The following is a 19,385-nucleotide window of genomic DNA, read 5'->3' on the forward strand; positions in this document are numbered from 1 at the left end:
CTTTCAAGAGTCTTCTCCAACACCAAAGTTCAAAAGCATCAATTCTTTGGCACTCAGCTTTCTTTATAGTCCAACTCTCACATCCATACTACTACTGGAAAAACCTTAGCTTTGACTAGATGGACATTTGTTGGCAAAGTAATGTCTCTGCTTTTTAATATGTTGTCTAGGTTGGTCATAGCTTTTCTTCCAATGAATAAGCATCTTTTAATTTCATGGCTGCAGTCACCATCTGCAGTGATTATGGAGCCCCCCAAAATCAAATCTGTTACTGTTTCCACTCTTTCTCCAACTATTTGCCATGAAGTGATGGGACCAGATGCCATGATCTTAGTTTTCTGAATGTTGGGCTTTAAGCCAACTTTTTCACTCTTATCTTTCACTTTTATCAAGAGGCTTTTTAGTTCCTCCTCACTTTCTGCCATAAGGGTGGTGTCATCTGCATATCTGAGGTTCTTGATATTTCTCCCAGCAATCTTGATTTCAGCTTGTGTGTCCTCCAGCCCAGTGTTTCTCATGATGTACTCTGCATATAAGTTAAAGAAGCAGGGTGACAATATATAGCCTTGATGTACTCTTTTTCCTATGTGGAATCAGTCTGTTGTTCCATGTCCAGTTCTAACTGTTCCTTCTTGACCTGCATACAGATTTCTCAAGAGGTAGGTCAGGTGGTCTGGTATTCCCATCTTTTTAAGAATTTTCCAGAATGTCTCCAGTATACTAATTTCTTAATGCCATATGCAGAATAATTTAACTATATTCACCATTGATTCTAGCACTGGAAGTCATATTCAGGTCACATAAATATATGTGGCCAAACACATCGTCTCTATGATTAAAGTGTCTTATGTTGTCATAATGGTTCATGGGTTGACCAATTAGATTCTAGAATTGCTGGATAACTGAAAGTTTTGTAGTATGGCATTAACTGCCTTTCCTTTGAATGCCACCAGAAAGATGAACAATATTGTCCATATTGTGCTATAGAACTATGGCTTACAGAAGGAAAGACAGCTAAGAGAACGAAGAAATACAAAGTGCATAATAAAATGGTGGAGAGAAAGGGAGAAACAATCATTTGGAAACAAGGAAAATGACAGTAATGTTTTGACAGTTGCCGCAATGCACTCAGCAGTGTTCACACTATGAGGTGTATGTTCCTCACTGCGTTTGAGGAACTTTGAGTTTTCAGCATTTAATGAAAAGACTACTGTCTTTGGAAACTGAAATCCTTGGTTCAAACCTACAACATGAAACATTTGGAATTAAATTAGTTCATTCCCACTCGAATGAGAATTTGCTTTAATCTTTACGTGAGACATTAGTTTAGATACTTGGTAACTCTGAGTCTCATTTTCCATAACCACAAAATGCAGGTTAAAATATCAACTTCGAGGGCTATTCTAAGTATTAAATGAGATATTTGTGAAAATCACCTAGCGCATAATAAATGTGCTCAGTAAAGTTGTGAATCTGAACGTATCTGTACCTTCTCATAGAATAGGCTAAATTTGAGGTTTGCATTACTTCAACTAACAAATTTCAAAATTGTTAGCACAAATACACCCATGACTACTTGATGTCTTCATTTCCCCTTACCATTCTATGCACATCTACAACCTCTATATTTCACTTTGTTCGTGATATCTTCTTAAGATTTTGACACAGTGTCATACAAGATTTTGACCTTCTGCCATTATTGCTGTATTCCCTGTGCTTCAGTGTTTGTATGCCTAAGGTACATTTTTCAAAGCAGCCTCCTAAGTTCACACTGACCTTGAGCAATGACCAGTATCTCTATGCTTAGAAGTAAAAATACACATTTTATATCTAAGGAGGTAATATTTCTCATCCTTTGGCACTGTATCATTGTGTATGTTCTCTATTTGGGTTGAACTGCAGCAGCTCTTAGTATGAAGGGAAAAATAAATATATTGGTTTCCCCTTGCAAGATGAGAGTGGTGCTGGGATAGAGTCTTTTCCTTCAGTTACTGTAGATCCTGACTCTGAAGATGGGTATCTGAGTTCTCCAAGACTTGTTTTGCATTTGGTCCATTTCATTTCTAGATGAGATGATAATTGGAACCCAAGATCCATGTGTCTTCTTCCCTTTCAGAGTACAAAGATTTTCATCCCTCAAGATGAGCTGTTAACAATGCTAAATAGTCTCTGTCTTCAAAGGAATTTAAAAATTTAGCAAATACTCACTTGAATAGGAATGAATTAATTTAATTCCAAGTATTTCTTCTAAACAAAATCCCCTAAGGAATCCTCTTTAGGAAGTATGTGTTTTTATTTTTTTTCATATCTCGCCTTGCTTTGGTTTTGTTAAAGACACAAGAAGATAAAGCACACTCTGCTGCTGCTGCTAAGTCACTTCAGTCATGTTCGATTCTGTGTGACCTCATAGACAGCAGCCCACCAGGCTCCCCCATCCCTGGGATTCTCCAGGCAAGAACAATGGAGTGGGCTGCCATTTCCTTCTCCACACCCTAGACTGTCTTAATCCTTCGATGATTTTGGACCCAGGGTCATGTCAGCCAAAGTACCTGTGCTACAACAATCTCTATCATTTATTGAGTACCTGCTAAATGCTAGACACGCATCTATATTATCTGCAATCCTCACACTGCCTCACACAAGGTAGTATTATCCTTATTTTATTTTCAAGAAAACTGAGAATTAGAAGGTTTAAATTATTTTATTTAAATCAGTAAGTAACAAAGCTGGGATACAAGTGTGTCTAAATCCAAGACACAGTGCTCTATTTCATCATGTTGTCTCTCTGTAATGTTTCTCTCTGCAGATACACAATTAGATTTATCCAGCATGATTCCTTCTATGCAAAATAATGAAACCCATTTTATGTTTGAATCTTAGTACTAAGAATTTTAAAAGAGTAAATTTCCAAGAGGACATTAGAATCTGATTAAGTATTCCTTTATCTTCCTAATACAATATTTCAGTTGATTAGAGGAAATTTAAGTCTGCCTGGCAAAACATACACCATTGGTAGGAAAGAACTCATTTGAGACTTTAATTTATGTGTAGCAATTTGGGGAGAAGAGCTAATTATGAAATAGAATAAACTGTATATATCCAAATTTGAGAGACTCAAATGTTTTATCTACTCAAAAACTTACATTGCTTCTACTACAACTTACTTAAATTATAATTATGCTGGTGATTGAGAGTTTTAAGATAACTGAAATAATCTCTAAGAACTGAGTGTCCCTAAAAATAATCACTTCCTGGTTATTTTACAGACTTTGGTTTAAAGTTTCTAACTATCCTCATTGAGTTTGACTGTGACAGTAAAGTATATAAAGAAGGTTGTTTCGTATGGAAGCAAGGAATAAACATAGCAGCTTTGGGTCCTTTTACTCTTTTATATACTTCTCTATATTTGGTTTCTTTGAAAGGACTCAACATCATCAAAATTCCAAAGAAACACTCTATTCCAGTCCTTGCTGGTGAGCCAGCTGTGATTGGGGAAGGGGAAGATTATTTCCTGTCTCTGTTTGGTGATACAAGGAAACTTGTGCATTCATTCCACGAGAAAAGTTGGAAGCACTTCTCTATGATTCTTGAAGAAGTGGGCCAATCTAGATCCAGGTATATACTCTATTTGAACTATTTATGTCTTCTATTGGAGTAAGAGTAATAAATTAGTAGGAAATAAAGATCTAATCTGTTGTTAGATCCAAGGTCTCTTCTACAAACCCTAAGAAATCCATTAAAATATAACTATTCAATATTCTGGGCAATTAAAAGGGATAAATGCAACTTTCTAGGGAACCAAACAAGGAATGTTAATTCTTCTAAGATGCCAGAGAAAACAGCACTACATAAGTCTTACCAATAAAGTAAACTCTATATAAGAACCTTTTTATTATTGGCAAAGCATTCAGATGGATTTAGAATCTTTTTTTCATCTGCTTTGAGTTCAAGACAGAGGGAGAAAGGTGGACCTATAACTCACTTATCAAAATATCCATTTTTATGGTTGTTAGTATCTACAGGAAAAAGAATTGGCCAGAAAGAAAGTTGATGTTAGAATCAAAATAAAAGATGACTTGTTTATGCATTTACTTCACCCTGCTTTTCTTGTTGCGTGAGCAACAGGTTAAACTGTGAATTTTTAGTAATAAACATATTTTTTAAAAAGCTTTTATAGAAGAATCGTTGGTTTACAGTGTTGTGCTGGTTTCAGGTGTCCATCACATTATTTGTGGACTTTTTAACGACAGCCATTCTGATAGGTATGAGGTAATTCCTTATTGTGGTTCTGATTTGCATTTCTCTATTAATTAGGAGTGTTAAGCATCTTTTCATGTGACTGTGTGTCTTCCTTGAAGAAACATCTATTTAGATCTTTACCTATGTTGGATACATTTTTTTCTATTAAGTTGTATGAGCTGTTTGTGTACTTTGGATATTAACCCCTTGCCGGTTGCATCATATGAAAATATTCTCTCCTATTCCATAGATGTCTTTTCATTTTGTTGATAGTTTCCTTTGCTGTGCAAGAGCTTTTAAGTTTGATTAGGTTCCGGTTTTTAAATTTTCCTTTTCTTTATGCCTTGGGAGATTGATCTAGGAAAATATTTCTACAATTTATGTTAAATTATGTTCTGCTTATGTGCTCTTCTAGGAGGAAATGGCAATCCGCTCCAATATTCTTGCTTGGAGAATCCCATGAACAGAGAAGCTTGACAGACTAAGGTCCATAGGGTTGCAAACAGTCAGACATTACTGAGCAACTGACCATGCATGCACAAAGCTACAGTAAACAAAATGGTGTGGTATTGGCACAAAACTAGACATTAGGATCAATATAACAGGATAGAAAGTTCAGAAACAAATCCACACACATATTACCAATTAGTATTATGACACAGGAAGTAAGAATATACAATGAAGAAAAGACATTTTTCAACAAGTGAATTTTTTTTACAAGTGAGTTATACATCCACTTTTCTCCCTTTTTTGAACTCAAGATAGATGAAAAAAGATTCTAAATCCATCTGAGTGATGTGCTAGTAAGGTTATGGTCAAAATCCTTCAAGCTAGGCTTCAGCAGTATGTGAACTTTGAAATGTGCAAGCTGGGTTTAGAAAAGGCAGAGGAACCAAAGATCAAATTGCCAACATTCATTGGACCATAGAGAAAGCAAGGGAATTCTAGAAAAACATCTATTTCTGCTTCATTGACTACACTAAAGCCTTTGACTATGTGGATCTCAACAAACTGTGGAAAATTCTTAAAGAGATGGGAATACAAGACCACCTTACCTGTCTCTTGAGAACCCTGTATGCAGGTCAAGAAGTAACACTTAGAACTAGACATGGAACGACAGACTGGTTCCAAATTGGGAAAAGAGTATGTCAAGACTGTATATTGTCACTCTGTTTATTTAACTTATATGCATAGTACATTGTGTGAAATGCTGGCTGGATGAATTATAAGCTGGCATCAAGATTTCTAGGGGAAATATCAGTAACCTCATATATACAGATGATGCCACTCTAATGGCAGAAAGTGTAGAGGAACTAAAGAACCTCTTGAAGAGGGTGAAAGAGGAGAGTGAAAAAGCTGGCTTGAAACTCAACATTAAAGAAACAAAGATTATGGCTTCTGGTCCCATCACTTCATGACAAATAGAAGGGAAAAGAAAAAATGGAACCAGTGACATATTTTATTTTCTTGGGCTCCAAAATCACTGGATGGTGACTGCAGCCATAAAATTAAAGGCTTACTCCTTGGAGGAAAGCTATGACAAACCTAGACAATGTATTTAAAAGCAGAGACATCACTTTGCAGAGACATCAAAACTATGGTTTTTCCAGTAGCCATGTACAGATGTGAGAGTTGGACCATAAAGAAAGCTGAGCCCTGAAGAACTGATGCTTTTGAATTCTGGTGCTGGAGAAGACTCTTGAGAGTCCCTTGGACCAAAAGGAGATCAAACCAGTCAATCCTAAAGGAAATCTACCCTGAGTAGTCATTAGAGAGATGATGCTGAAGCCACAGTTCCAATATTTTGGTCACCTGATGCGAAGAGCTGGCTCATTGGAAAAGACCCTAATGCTAGGGAAAATTGAGAGTAGGAGGTGTGGCAGAGGATGAGATAGTTAGATAGCATCACTGACTCAATGGACATGAATTTGAGCAAACTCCAAGAGACAGCAGAGGATAGAGGAGCTTGGCATGCTGCAGTCCATGGGTTCACAAAGAGTCAGATATTACTTAGCAACTGAAGAACAACAAGAAGGAGCTATATGGTGTCATATCATACATTTAGGTCTTCAAACAATTTTGAGTTTACTTTTGCACACGATGTGAGGAAATATTCTAATTTCATTGATTACACCCAACTTTAGCTGTCCAGCTTTCCAAACATCACTTAAGAAATGGTATTTTCTCCATTGCATATTCTTACATCCTGTGTCATACATTAATTGATGTTAGGTGTGTGGGTTTATTTCTCGGTTCTCTATCCTGTTGCACTGATCCATATGTCTGTTTGTGTGCCAATACAACACTATTTTGATTACTGTAGCTTTGTGCACGCATGCTCAGTTGCTCACTCAGTTCCAGCTCTTTGCAGCCCCATGAACTGTAGCCAGCCAGGTTCCTCTGGCCATGGGATTCTCTAGGCAAATATACTGGAGTGGGTTGCCATTTCCTCCTCCAACGGATCTTCCAGACCCAGGGATCAAACCCAGATCTCCTGCGTCTCCTGCACTGACAGACAGATTCTTTACCACTCTGCCTTCTGGGAAGCCCACTATAGCTTTGTAGTATAGCCCAAGACTGGAAGAGTAAAACTGCCAACTTTGTTCTTTTTCCTCAGGGTTGCTTTGGTAATTCTGGTTTTGGTTTCTTACTCTTGATTTGGCAGTTCCATATAAATTTTAGGATTATTTGTTCTAGTTCTGAAAAAAATGCCATGGGTAATTTGATAGAGATTGCATTAAATCTGTAGTTTGCTTTGTTTAGTGAAAGTGAAAAGAAAGTGAGGTCACTCAGTCATGTCTGACTCATGACCCCGTGGACTGTAGCCCACCAGGTTCCTCTGTCCATGGGATTCTCCAGGCAAGAATACTGGAGTGGGTTGCCATTTCCTTCTCCAGGGGATCTTCCCAACCCAGGGATAGAACCCAGGTCTCCCGCATTGCAAGCAGATGTTTAACCTCTGTGTGTTCTAGTTTTTAGCATAAAAATCTTTCACCTCCTTGGTTAAGTTTACTCCTAGGTATTTTATTCTTTTTGATGAGATTTGAGGGTCATTTTTGAGGATTTAAAAAAATTTTTTCTATCTAATATTTCATTATTAGTGTATAAAAATTGAAGAAATTTCTGTCTATTAATCTTGCATCCTGCTACCTTGCTGAAATCATTTATGAGTTCTAATAGTTTTTGTGTGAAGACTTTAGGGCTCTCCATATAGAGTATCACATCATCTGCAACTACTGACAGTTTTACCTTCTTCCTTTCCAATGTGGATATCTTTTATTTCTTTTTTTTTTTTTTTTTCTCTGATTGCTATGGCTAGGACTTCCAATTCTATGTTGAATAGAAGTAGTGAGAGTTGGAATCCTTGCCTTGTTTCTGAATTTAGCAGGAAGGCTTTTATCTTTTCACCATTGAGTATTATTTGGCTATGGGTAGCTTTAATTATGTTGAGATATGTTCCTTCTATGTCTTGTTTGGAGAAATATCAATTTAGATCATCCACCCATTTTTTTATTGGGTTTTTTGTTGTTATTGTTAAGCAGTATAAATTGTTTGTATATTTTGGAAATTAATCCCTTGTTGGTAGCATCGTTTGCAAATATTTTCTCCCAGTCTGTAGGTTGTTTTGACATTTTGTGATGATAATGTCCTATTTTACATTTTAATGCTTATCCTTTTACAGTTTATTATGGTTATAAACACTTTTACAATTTTTTCAATTTTTAAAAATCTACATACTATCTTATTTAAGTGATTTTCAATCCTTCTATATATTTGCCTTTCCTATGGTGATTTTTTTTCCCTTTCCTATAGATTATTCTTTCTTTTCTATTTAGAGAAGAGCTTTCAGTATCTGTTTTAGGGTAGGTTTGTTGTTGTTCAGTTGCTAAGTCTTGTCTGATTCTTTGTGACTCTGTGGACTGCACCACCTTCACTATCTCCTAGAGTTTGTTCAAATGCATGTCCATTGTGTCGATTATGCCATCCAACCATCTCATCTTCTGTCACCCCCTTTTCCTCCTGCCCTCAATCTTTCCTGGCATCAGGGTCTTTTCCAATGATTTGGCGCTTCACATCAGGTGGTCAAAGTATTGGCATCAGCTTCAGCATCAATCTTTCCAATGAATATTCAGGGTTGATTTCCTTTAGAATTGACTGGTTTGATCTTCTTGCAGTCCAAGACTCTCAAGAGTCCTCTCCAGCACCACAATTCAAAAGCATCAATTCTTTGGAGCTCAGCCTTCTTTATGGTTCAAACCTCACATTTGTACATGACTAGTGGAAAAACCATAGCTTTGACTATATGGACCTTTGTTAGCAAAGTGATGTCTCTGCTTTTTAACATGCTGTCTAGGTATGTCATAGCTTTCCTTCCAAGGGGCAAGAGTCTTTTAATTTCATGGCAGCAGTCACTGCCTGCAGTGATTTGGAGTCCAAGAAAATAAAATCTGTCACTATTTCCATTTTTTCCCCATCAATTTGCCATGAAGTTATGAGATCAGATGCCATGATCTTAGTTTTTTTTGAATGTTGGGTTTCAAGCCAGCTTTTTCACTTTCCCCTTTCACCCTCATTAAGAGACTCTTTAGTTTCCCTTTACTTTCTGCCGTTAGAGTGGTATCATCTGCATATCTGAGGTTATTGATATTTCTCCCAGCAACCTTGATTCCAGCTTGTGGTTCATCCAGCCTGGCATTTCGCATGATATACTCTGCATATAAGTTAAATAAGCAAGATGACAATATAAAGCCTTGGCATACTCCTTTCCTAATTTTGAACCAGTGCTGAATTCTTTTTGCTTGTCTGAGAAATTTTTTGTCTCTCTTTCTGATCTAAATGATAATCTTGCTGGGCAGAGTATCCTGGATTTTAAGTTTTTCTCCTTCCAGGACTTTCAATATAGCATGCCACTCCTTTCCAGTCTGTAAACTTTCTGCAGAGAAACCGGCTGATAGCCGTTTAGGGGTTCCCTTGTGAACTGACTTTTTGTTTTTCTCTTGCTGCTTTTAGAATCCTGTCTTTACTGTTAACTTTTGTCATTTTAATTATGACATGTCTTGATGTGGGTCTGTTTGGTTTCACCTTGTTTGGGACTCTCTGTGCTTCCTGTGCCTGGAGATCTTCTTGCTTTAAGTTTGGGAAGTTTTCAGCCAAAATTTCTTCAAATACCTTTCGGATTCCCTTGTCTCTCTCTCCTGCCTCTGGAACCCCTCTTATGCATAGGTTCACATGTTTTATTTTATATTATCCAATAGATCTGTTGCTTTCTTTTCTTCTTCTTCTTCTTTTATTTATTTATTTATTTATTTTTTGTTTTCTGTCTGCTGTTCTGATTGGTTGATTTCCATTATTCTACTTTTCAGATCACTTATTTGTTCTTCTGTGTTATCTAATTCACTACTCATTGCTTCTAGATTGGTTTTTATCTCAGCAATTGAATTCTTTGTTTTTGATTAGTTCATCATCATTTCTAATTTCTTGTTTCTGTGATCTGCATTTCTATCAATAATCTTTCTTAGCTCACCATTTTATTATCACCTTTTCTGAACTTGGGAGTCTAGTAGACTGGTGAACTCTTGTTTCATTATTCTTGCAGAGATTTCCCTTGTTCTTTTAACCAGAATTAACTTTTCTGCCTTTTCATTTCACTCAACTTTCTCTACCTCTATGAATTCAGGAAAAATAGTTATCTAATGTAGTCTTGAAGAGGTGTTTTTATGTGGGAACATTCCTGTGTAGACTGTGTCCAGCGTTCTTGGTGGGATGACTGCTTTTGCTATGGACACCTGTGTATAGTTCCTAAGGGTATGCTGGTCATTATCCCTGTGATAGGTGTGTGGTTGGTGTTACAGTGTCTAGAGTCTGTGCAGGTTGTGAAGCAGGGCTTGCTGCTCTGCTCCGTGGCTGCTGCTGTACACCCTATCGGAAGCAAGGTGTACTCCTCAGAAGGAGCAGAAGCCCTGAGTGTCGGACTCTGTTGCCCTTAGGTATATGCCCTGCCCCAAAGGAGGTAATTGCTGCAGCGAATGAGGTCTGTGCAGTCACAGAGGACCTTTGAACCACCTGTGCAGGTGTCTGCAGTTCTGCTCAGAAGCAGCCCCAAGGTCATGTACCTTTCTTTGTTTTGTTTGTCCCAGATCTAGTGCATAGCTATGATGTGGAATTGCCTGGGGTTAGGGCTTGGGGTATCGTGGCTACTGAAGTTGAGGTGGTTCAGCTGCTGAGATCTGGGCTGCTTCTGTGGCATCTTCTTCCAGGACCTGTCTGCCCTAGATCTAGTGCTCAGCTGCAGTGTGGGGTAGGCAGAGCCAGGGCACTCTCACTAGGAGAGCGCTGCATACTCCTGACTGTGCTGACGGTGGCCACCACCACTCCATCCAGACCACACTTCAGGCTCTCCTTATTGTCTCTGCACAGTGAGACTGAGTCCTCTTCCAGGGCCTGTCTGCCCAAGATTCAGTGCCTACTGATGGCATCAAAATACTTGGTAGTTTCCATTTCTATGTCGTCTTTGTTCCTTGAGTATTTAGAAGTGCATTGTTTAGTTTCCAAATAATTTTACAGATTTTCCATTTCTAATGACTTTCCAGATAGCCTTTTAAAATTAATCAATCGTTATTATTATTGGCTGTGCTCCGTCTTCACTGGTGCACTCAGGCTTTCTCTAGTTGTGGTGAGTGGGGGATGCTCTTCGTTGTGGTGCAGAGGCTTCTCACTGTGGTGGCTACTCTTGTTGCAGCTCACCGGCTCTGGAGTGCAGGCTTAGCAGTTGTGGCACAACGGCCTAGTTGCCCTATGGCATGTGGACTATTCCCAGACCAGGGATCAAAGGATCCCCTACATTGGCAGACGGATTCTTAATCACTGGATCACCAGAGAAGTCCCAGATATCTTTTGTTATTGATCTCTAATTCAGTTTCGTACTGGTCAAAGAATAGAATTTGTATGACTTAAGTCATACAATTTTAAATGTATTGAGACTTACTTTTTAGCAAGATATTGTTTCTACCAGTAAACGTTCATTTTACAAAGAATGTATATTCTGATGTTGAGTGAAGTGTTTCGTAAATATTGATCAGGTCAAATTGGTTGATGGTGCTTTTTGTCTTTTTTTTTCATGTTGTTGATTTTTATGTCCATCAGTTATTGAGAAAAAGGTGTTAACATTTCCAACTGTAATTGTGGATTTGTTGATTTCTCTTTGCAGTTCTCTCAATTTTAGCTTCATGTATTTTGAAGCTCTGTTTTCAGGTGCATAAACATTTAGGATTGTTACTTCCTCTTCATGAACAGATGTCTATATCATTATGAAATAACCTTTATCCCTGGCATTATTCTTTGCTCAGAAATCTGTTATCAATGGCTATATCAATATAGCCATTCCAATACTGGTATTAACATGTTTTTTTTTTATCCTTTTAGTTTTAGCCTATTTGTCTCTTTATATCTAATGTTATATTTTATAGGTAGCATGTAATAGGCTTGCTTTTTCACCTTCTGACAATCCCAGTCTTTTAATTTGGGCCTTTAAACTATTCATGTTTAAAGTAATTATTAATATGGTTGATAATGTCTTGTTTTTTGTTATCATTTTTGATTTGCTGCAACTGTTCTGTGTTCTCTTTTTTCTCTGTCTTCTTTGGAATTAATTATTATTATTAATTCCATTTTGTCTCCATTTTTGGCTGATTTTCTACAACTGTTATGTAGAAGTTCCTTCCAAGTTTATAGGATACATCGCGAGCCTATTGCAGAATACTTTCATGTTATCTTTTACCACTTCTCAAATAGTATAAGAGTCTTCAGTTCAGTTCAGTTCAGTTCAGTTGCTCAGTCGTGTCCGACTCTTTGCCACCCCATGAATCGCAGCACGCCAGGCCTCCCTGTCCATCACCAACTCCCGGAGTTCACTCAAACTCATGTCCATCAAGTCAGTGATGCCATCCAGCCATCTCATCCTCTGTCATCCCCTTCTCCTCCTGCCCATAATCCCTCCCAGCATCAGAGTCTTTTCCAATGAGTCAACTCTTCACATGAGGTAGCCAAAATACTGGAGTTTCAGCTTTAGCATCAGTCCTCCCAATGAACACCCAGGACTGATCTCCTTTAGAATGGACTGATTGGATCTCCTTGGAGTCCAAGGGACTCTCAAAAGTCTTCTCCAACACCACAGCTCAAAAGCATCAATTCTTTTGCGCTCAGCCTTCTTCACAGTCCAACTCTCACATCCATACATGACCACTGGAAAAACCATAGCCTCGACTAGATGGACCTTTGTTGGCAAAGTAATGTCTCTCCTTTTCAATATGCCATCTAGGTTGGTCATAACTTTCCTTCCAAGGAGTAAGCGTCTTTTAATTTCATGGCTGCAGTCACCATCTGCAGTGATTTTAGAGCCCCCCAAAATAAAGTCTGACACTGTTTCCACTGTTTTCCCATCTATTTGCCATGAAGTGATGGGATCAGATGCCATGATCTTAGTTTTATGCATGTTGAGCTTTAAGCCAACTATTTCACTCTCCCCTTTCACTTTCGTCAAGAGGCTTAGTTCCTCCACTTTCTGCCATAAGGGTGGTGTCATCTGCATATCTGAAGTTATTGATATTTCTCCCCGCAATCTTGATTCCAGCTTGTGCTTCTTCCAACCCAGTGTTTCTCACGATGTACTCTGCATAGAAGTTAAATAAGCAAGGTGACAATATACAGCCTTGATGTCCTCCTTTTCCTATTCAGAACCAGTCTGTTGTTCCATGTCCAGTTCTAACTGTTGTTTCCTGATCTGCATACAGGTTTCTCACGAGGCAGGTCAGGTGGTCTGGTATTCCCATCTGTTTCAGGATTTTCCAGTTCATTGTGATCCACACAGTCAAAGGCTTTGGCATAGTCAGTAAAGCAGAAATCGATGTTTTTCTGGAACTCTCTTGCTTTCTCCATGATGCAGCGCATGTTGGCAATTTGATCTTAGGGTACTATAATTTCATTTGTCTTCCCCCTAGTCATTGTGCTTTTGCTGTCATCTATTTTATTCCTACATATGCTGTAAATCCTTAAATCATTAAATCATTAAATGAAATTTAATGATAAGAAAAATATCTTATATATTTACCCTTATGTGTTTTCACTGCTTTCTTTGCTTTTTATTTCTTTTTATTTGTTTATTTGTCAGTTTTTAGGGAGGAGCTCTATAAATTATATTCCCATCCATTATAATTATCCTAGTACCTGAAAAGAACTTCCTTTAATATTTTTTTATATTGTGAGTCTGCTCATGATGATTTCTTCTTTCAGTTTCTTTAAACAGTTTTTTTGAGATTCATTTCCATAAAAATGCATTGTTTAAGATGTACAGCTTGATTTTTTTATCTTTGGGGTTTTTTTAATTGAGATATGATTGACAAATAGCATTGTGTAAACTTACACAATGATGACTTGATACCCATATGTATTGTGAAATAATTATCATAATAAGGTTAGTTAACACATCCCTCACACAATTACTTTTTTTTCTGGTGAGAACATTTTTTTTTAAGATCCACTGTCTTCAAGTATATAGCAATATATTTTTAACTGTAGTCACCATGCTATACATAAGATTCCCAGAACTTATTCATCTTGTAACCAGAAGTTTGGATCCCATAACCAATATCACCTCCATTTTCCTTACCATCTATTCCCTGGCAAACACTGGTCTAATTTCTGTTTCTATGAGTTCACTTTTTTAAAACTATACATATAAGTGAGATTATACAGTGTTTGTCCTTCTCTGATTTATTTCACTAAGCATAAATGTGATTAATATCCATCTGTGTTATTATAAATGGCAGGTTGTCCTTTTTATTATAGCTGAATAATACTCCCTTATAGATATAGATATGGATTTCCCAGATGGGTCAAGTGGTAAAGAATCTACCTGCCAATGCATGATATGCAAGAGATGTGGGTTTGATCCCTGGGTCGTGAAGATCAACCCCCTGGAGGAGGAAATGGCAACCTATTCCAGTATTCTTGCCTGGAAAATCTCATAGACAGAAGAGGCTGGTCAGCTACAGTCCATGGGATCACAAAGAGTCAGACACGACTGAGCAACTGACCATATATGTAGATGTGTGTGTGTATATATATATATATAGAGAGAGAGAGAGAGAGAGAAAGGAGAAGTTGCTCAGTTGTGTCCGACTCTTTGTGACCCCATGGATGGTAGCCTACCAGGCTCCTCCATCCATAGAACTTTCCAGGCAAGAGTACTGGAGTGGGTTGCCATTTCCTTCTCCAGGGGATCTTCCCGACCCAGAGATCAAACCTGGTCTTCCACGTTGCAGGCAGACACTTTACCATCTGAGCTACCAGAGAATCCCTAAATAAAGATACAGTGAAAGTGAAAGTCACTCAGTCGCATCCGACTCTTTGCGACCCCATGGACTGTCCGTGGAATTCTCCAGGCCAGAATACTGGAGTGGATAGCCAGTCCCTTCTCCAGGGGATCATCCTCACAACCCAAGGATTGAACCCAGGTCTCCTGCTTGGCCATCTGAGCCACTAGGGAAGTCCTATATATATAGAGAGAGAGAGACAGAGACAGAGACAGAGAGACAGAGAGAGACACACATACGAACAATTGACCCTTGAACAACACACGTTTGAACTGCATGGGTTCACTTATAGGTGGGTTTTTTTTCAATTAATACTCCATTACTACATGATTTGTCGTTGGTTGAATCTAGGGATGTGAAATCACAGATACGGAGTCTTGACTGTAAAGTTATATGCTGACTTTCCACTGTATGGGGGGTCAACATCCCTAACTCCTGCACTGTCCGTGATCAACCGCATTTATAAAACATATACCATATTCACTTTATCCATTCATCTGTCTATGGATAATTAGTTTGTTACTGTGACTTAGCTGTTTGTGAATAATGCTGTAATGAACATGATGGTGCAGATAACTCAGCAAATGGTCATTTTATTTCCTTCAAATAAATACCTAAAGGTGAGATTACTGGATCATATGGTAGTTCTAGTTTTCATTTTTTGAAGAACCTCCATAGTGCTTTCATATCTTTGCATCAATTTACATTCCCACCAACAGAGCACAAGGTTCCCTTTTCTCTACATCTTTGTCAACACTTATTATTTGTTGTCTCTTTGATAACAGCCATTCTTACAGGTATGAAGTGCTATCTCTTTGTGATTTTAATTTGTGTTTCCCTGACGATTAGTGATGTTGAGCACATTTTCATGTACCTGTTAACCATTCATACATCTACTTTGGAAAAATGTCTATTCAGGTCTTTTTCACTTTTTAAATTGGATTATTTCATTTTTTGCTATTGAGTTGTGTGAATTCTTTATGTAGTTTCAATATTAACCCCTTATCACACATATAATTTGCAAATATTTTTCCCATTTTGTAGGTTGCCTTTTCATTTTGTTGATTGTTTCCTTTGCTATACAGAAGCTTTTTAGTTTGAGATAATCCTCAGATTCAGTTCAGTCGCTCAGTCATATCCAACTCTTTGTGACCCGATAGACTGCAGCACACCAGGCCTCCCTGTCCATCACCAACTCCTGGAGCCTACTCAAACTCATGTCCATTGCGTCGGTGATGCCATCCAACCATCTCATCCTTTGTCGTCCCCTTCTCCTTCTGCCATCAATCCTTCCCAGCATTAGGATCTTTTCAAGTGAGTCAGTTCTTTGCATCAGATGGCCAAAGTATTGGAGTTTCAGCTTCAGCATCAGTCCTTCCAATGAATATTCAGGATTGATTTCCTTTAGGATGCACTGATTGGATCTCCTTTCAGTCCAAGTGATTCTCAAGAGTCTTCTCCAACACCACTGTTCAAAAGCATCAATTCTTCAGCACTCAGCTTTCTTTATAGTTCAACTCTTACATCCAAACATGACTACTGGAAAAACCATAGCCTTGACTAGATGGACCTTTGTTGGCAAAGTAATGTCTCTGCTTTTTAATGTGTCAGCTATGTTGGTCATAGCTTTTCTTCCACGGAACATGTGTTTTTTAATTTCATGGCTGCAGTCACAATCTGCAGTGATTTTGGAGCCCAAAATAATAAAGTCTGTTACCATTTCCACTGTTTCCCCATCTATTTCCCATGAAGTGATGGGACCAGATGCTATGATCTTCGTTTTCTGAATGTTGAGCTTTAGGCCAGCTTTTTCGCTCTCCTCTTTCACTTTCATCAAGAGGCTCCTTAGCTCCTCTTCACTTTCTGCCGTAAGGGTGGGGTCATCTGCATGTCTGAGGTTATTTGTATTTCTCCCAGCAGTCTTCTTTTCTATAATTGCTTTTGTTGCCTGTGCTTTGGTATCTTACCTAAGACAGCAAAGAATGTCGGAGTTCTTGACAATAAGAAATTATTGTAAGACTGATGTCAAGAAGGTTTTCCCCTACGTTTTCTTATAGAAGTTTTATGGTTTCAAGTCTTATTAAGTCTTTAACCCATTTTGAGTTGACTTTTATGTATATTGTGGGATAGAGGTGCAGTTTATTCTTTTGCATGTGGCTATCCACTTTCCAGCATTTTGTGAAGAGACTATCCTTGCTTTTGGCCCTCTTATTGAAGAGCAGTTGACCATAAATATATGGGTTCCTTTCTGGGTTCTCTGTTCTGTTCCACTGGTCTATTTGTCTTTCTTTATTCTAGTACCATATTGTTTTAGTTACTTCAGCTTTATATAAATAAATATAAATTATATAAAAATAATATAAATTATAATATAAATTATATAAATATAATTTGAAGTCAAGAAGTGTGATATCTCCAGCTTTGTCCTTGGTCAAGAATGCTTTGGTTATTTAGGGTCTTTTGTAGTTTCACATAAATTTTAGGATTGTTTTTTACAGCTTCTGTTTAAAAATGTCATTGATATTTTGATAGGGACTGCATTGATTTTGTTAGTATGAGCACTTTGACATTACTTTTTCCAATCCATGAACATGGAAGAATATTTTTTCCATTTTCTTGTGTCTTTTTAAATTTCCTTCATTGGTGTTTTATGGTTTTCAGTATATAAGTCTTTCATTTTTTTGTTAACTTAATACCTAAGTATTTTGTTCTCTCATTGCTAAGGTATATGAGATTTTTTAAATTAATTAATTTTAATTGGAGGCTAATTATTTTACAATATTGTAGTAGTTTTTGCCACACATTGACATGAATCAGCCATGGGTGTACATGTGTCCCCCATCCTGAACCCCCCTCCCACCTCCCTCCCCATCCCATCCCTCAGGGTCATCCCAGTGCACCAGCCCTGAGCACCGTCTCATGCATAGAACCTGGACTGGCGATCTTTTTCACATATGGTAATATACATGTTACAATGCTATTCTCTCAAATCATCCCACCCTCACCTTCTCCCACGGAGTTCAGAAGTCTGTTCTTTACATATGTATCTCTTTCACAGTCTCACATATAGGGTCATCATTACCATCTTTCTAAATTCCATATATATGCATTGATATACTGTATTGGTGTGTTTCTTTCAGACTTACTTCACTCTGTATAATAGGCTCCAGTTTCATCCACCTCATTAGAATTGATTCAAATGTATTCTTTTTAATAGCTGAGTAATATTCCATTGTGTATATGTACCACAGCTTTCCTATCCATTTGTCTGCCGATGGACATCTAGGTTGCTTCCACGTCCTGGCTATTGTAAACAGTGCTGCGATGAACACTAGGGTACACATGTCTCTTTCAATTCTGGTTTCCTTGGTGTGTATGTCCAGCAGTGGGATTGCTGGGTCATATGACAGTTCTATTTCCAGTTTTTTAAGGAATCTCCACACTGTTTTCCATAGTGGCTGTACTAGTTTGCAGTCACACTAGTGTAAGTGGGTTCCCTTTTCTCCACATCTTCTCCAGCATTTATTGTTTGTAGACGTTTTTTGATAGCAACTATTCTGACCAGTGTGAGATGGTACCTCATTGTGGTTTTGATTTGCATTTCTCTGATAATGAGTGGTGTTGAGCATCTTTTCAATGTTTGTTAGCCATCTGCATGTCTTCTTTGGAGAAATGTCTGTTTAGGTCTTTGGTCCAAGTAAATGGGATTGTTTTCTTAATTTCCCTTTTGGTTAGTTAGTGTCCAGACTCATCACTGATTTTTGTATGTTGATTTTTGTATTCTACAAATTTAATGAATTTGTTTTGTGATGTTCTTAGGGTTTTTTACTTATAAAATCTCTGCAAACAGAGATGATTTACTTTTTCCTTTCTGATCTGACACTTTTTTTTTTCTTGCCTGAATGCTTTGGGTAAGACTCCCAGTGCTATTAAATAGCACTTGTATGTCTTCGCCTTGTTCTGGATCTTAAAGGAAGTTTTACCTCACTGATTGTGTTAGCTGAGGTGTTTTCAAATATGGCCTTTATTATGCTGAGGTATGTTTTTTCTCTACCTATGTTTTGAGTTGTTATAGTGGAAAGATGTTGAATATTGTCAAAAATTTTTTTTCTGCATCTGTTGTAAAAAGTGTGATCATGTGATCTTCATCTTTCCTTTTGTTAATGGAAGCTATAAACATAGGTCTCAGTCTTCTCAGATAATGTTAAATACTTGCATATTGAAGGAACTGAAATGCTAAAGATAAGTTTAATAAACTTTAGAGTAGCAAAACCCTAAAGGCAGATAAGTAGCATGGAGCTATCAAGTAGAATCCTACAAGTAGAGAAATTAGAGCTTAAATAATGAAAAATTATCATTTAAATAATAAGTGATATGGCCATTTGTTTTTTCAATATCTACAAATCAAGACCATGCAAAGGCTACTGACAGAATGTTTAGTATAGCACTCTACACTCAGCCCATCTCACACAACTTATAAGCAGAGGTTTCATTTTCCTACTAAAGAAATAATGGGAGGGCTTACAGGGAAGAAAAAAGATAACTATTAAAGGCTGTGTGATAGCAGACTAACAGCCCTGGCTCTGTGAATTTCCTTGTATTGTGTGAAGTATTTTTCTATAACTTTTGGCATTATATCAAAAGGAAGGCAAATGAAATTACTATCCATGATATGGACAATAGTATTTTTTCTTTCAGAAAAGCTAATCTATTCTACTTATATACATAAAATAAAAATTTAGCATTACTGAATAAACATTTCACTTGAATAATAGG

At 37.5% G+C, this 19,385-nt stretch overlaps 1 protein-coding gene across 1 annotated transcript in view; it reads left to right on the forward strand.

Annotated features, from left to right (window-relative positions):
* The window catches only part of LMNTD1 (lamin tail domain containing 1), a 52,252-nt gene that overhangs the window by 7,990 nt on the left and 24,877 nt on the right, over window positions 1-19,385 (forward strand). Inside the window, exon 3 of the mRNA XM_052640612.1 lies at window positions 3,423-3,615. Within this exon, the coding sequence (XP_052496572.1) occupies window positions 3,423-3,615 (193 nt within the window). The remainder of the gene's footprint in view (window positions 1-3,422; window positions 3,616-19,385) is intronic.

Source organism: Budorcas taxicolor, chromosome 5 (assembly GCF_023091745.1).
Source record: "Budorcas taxicolor isolate Tak-1 chromosome 5, Takin1.1, whole genome shotgun sequence".
NCBI lineage: Eukaryota > Metazoa > Chordata > Mammalia > Artiodactyla > Bovidae > Budorcas > Budorcas taxicolor.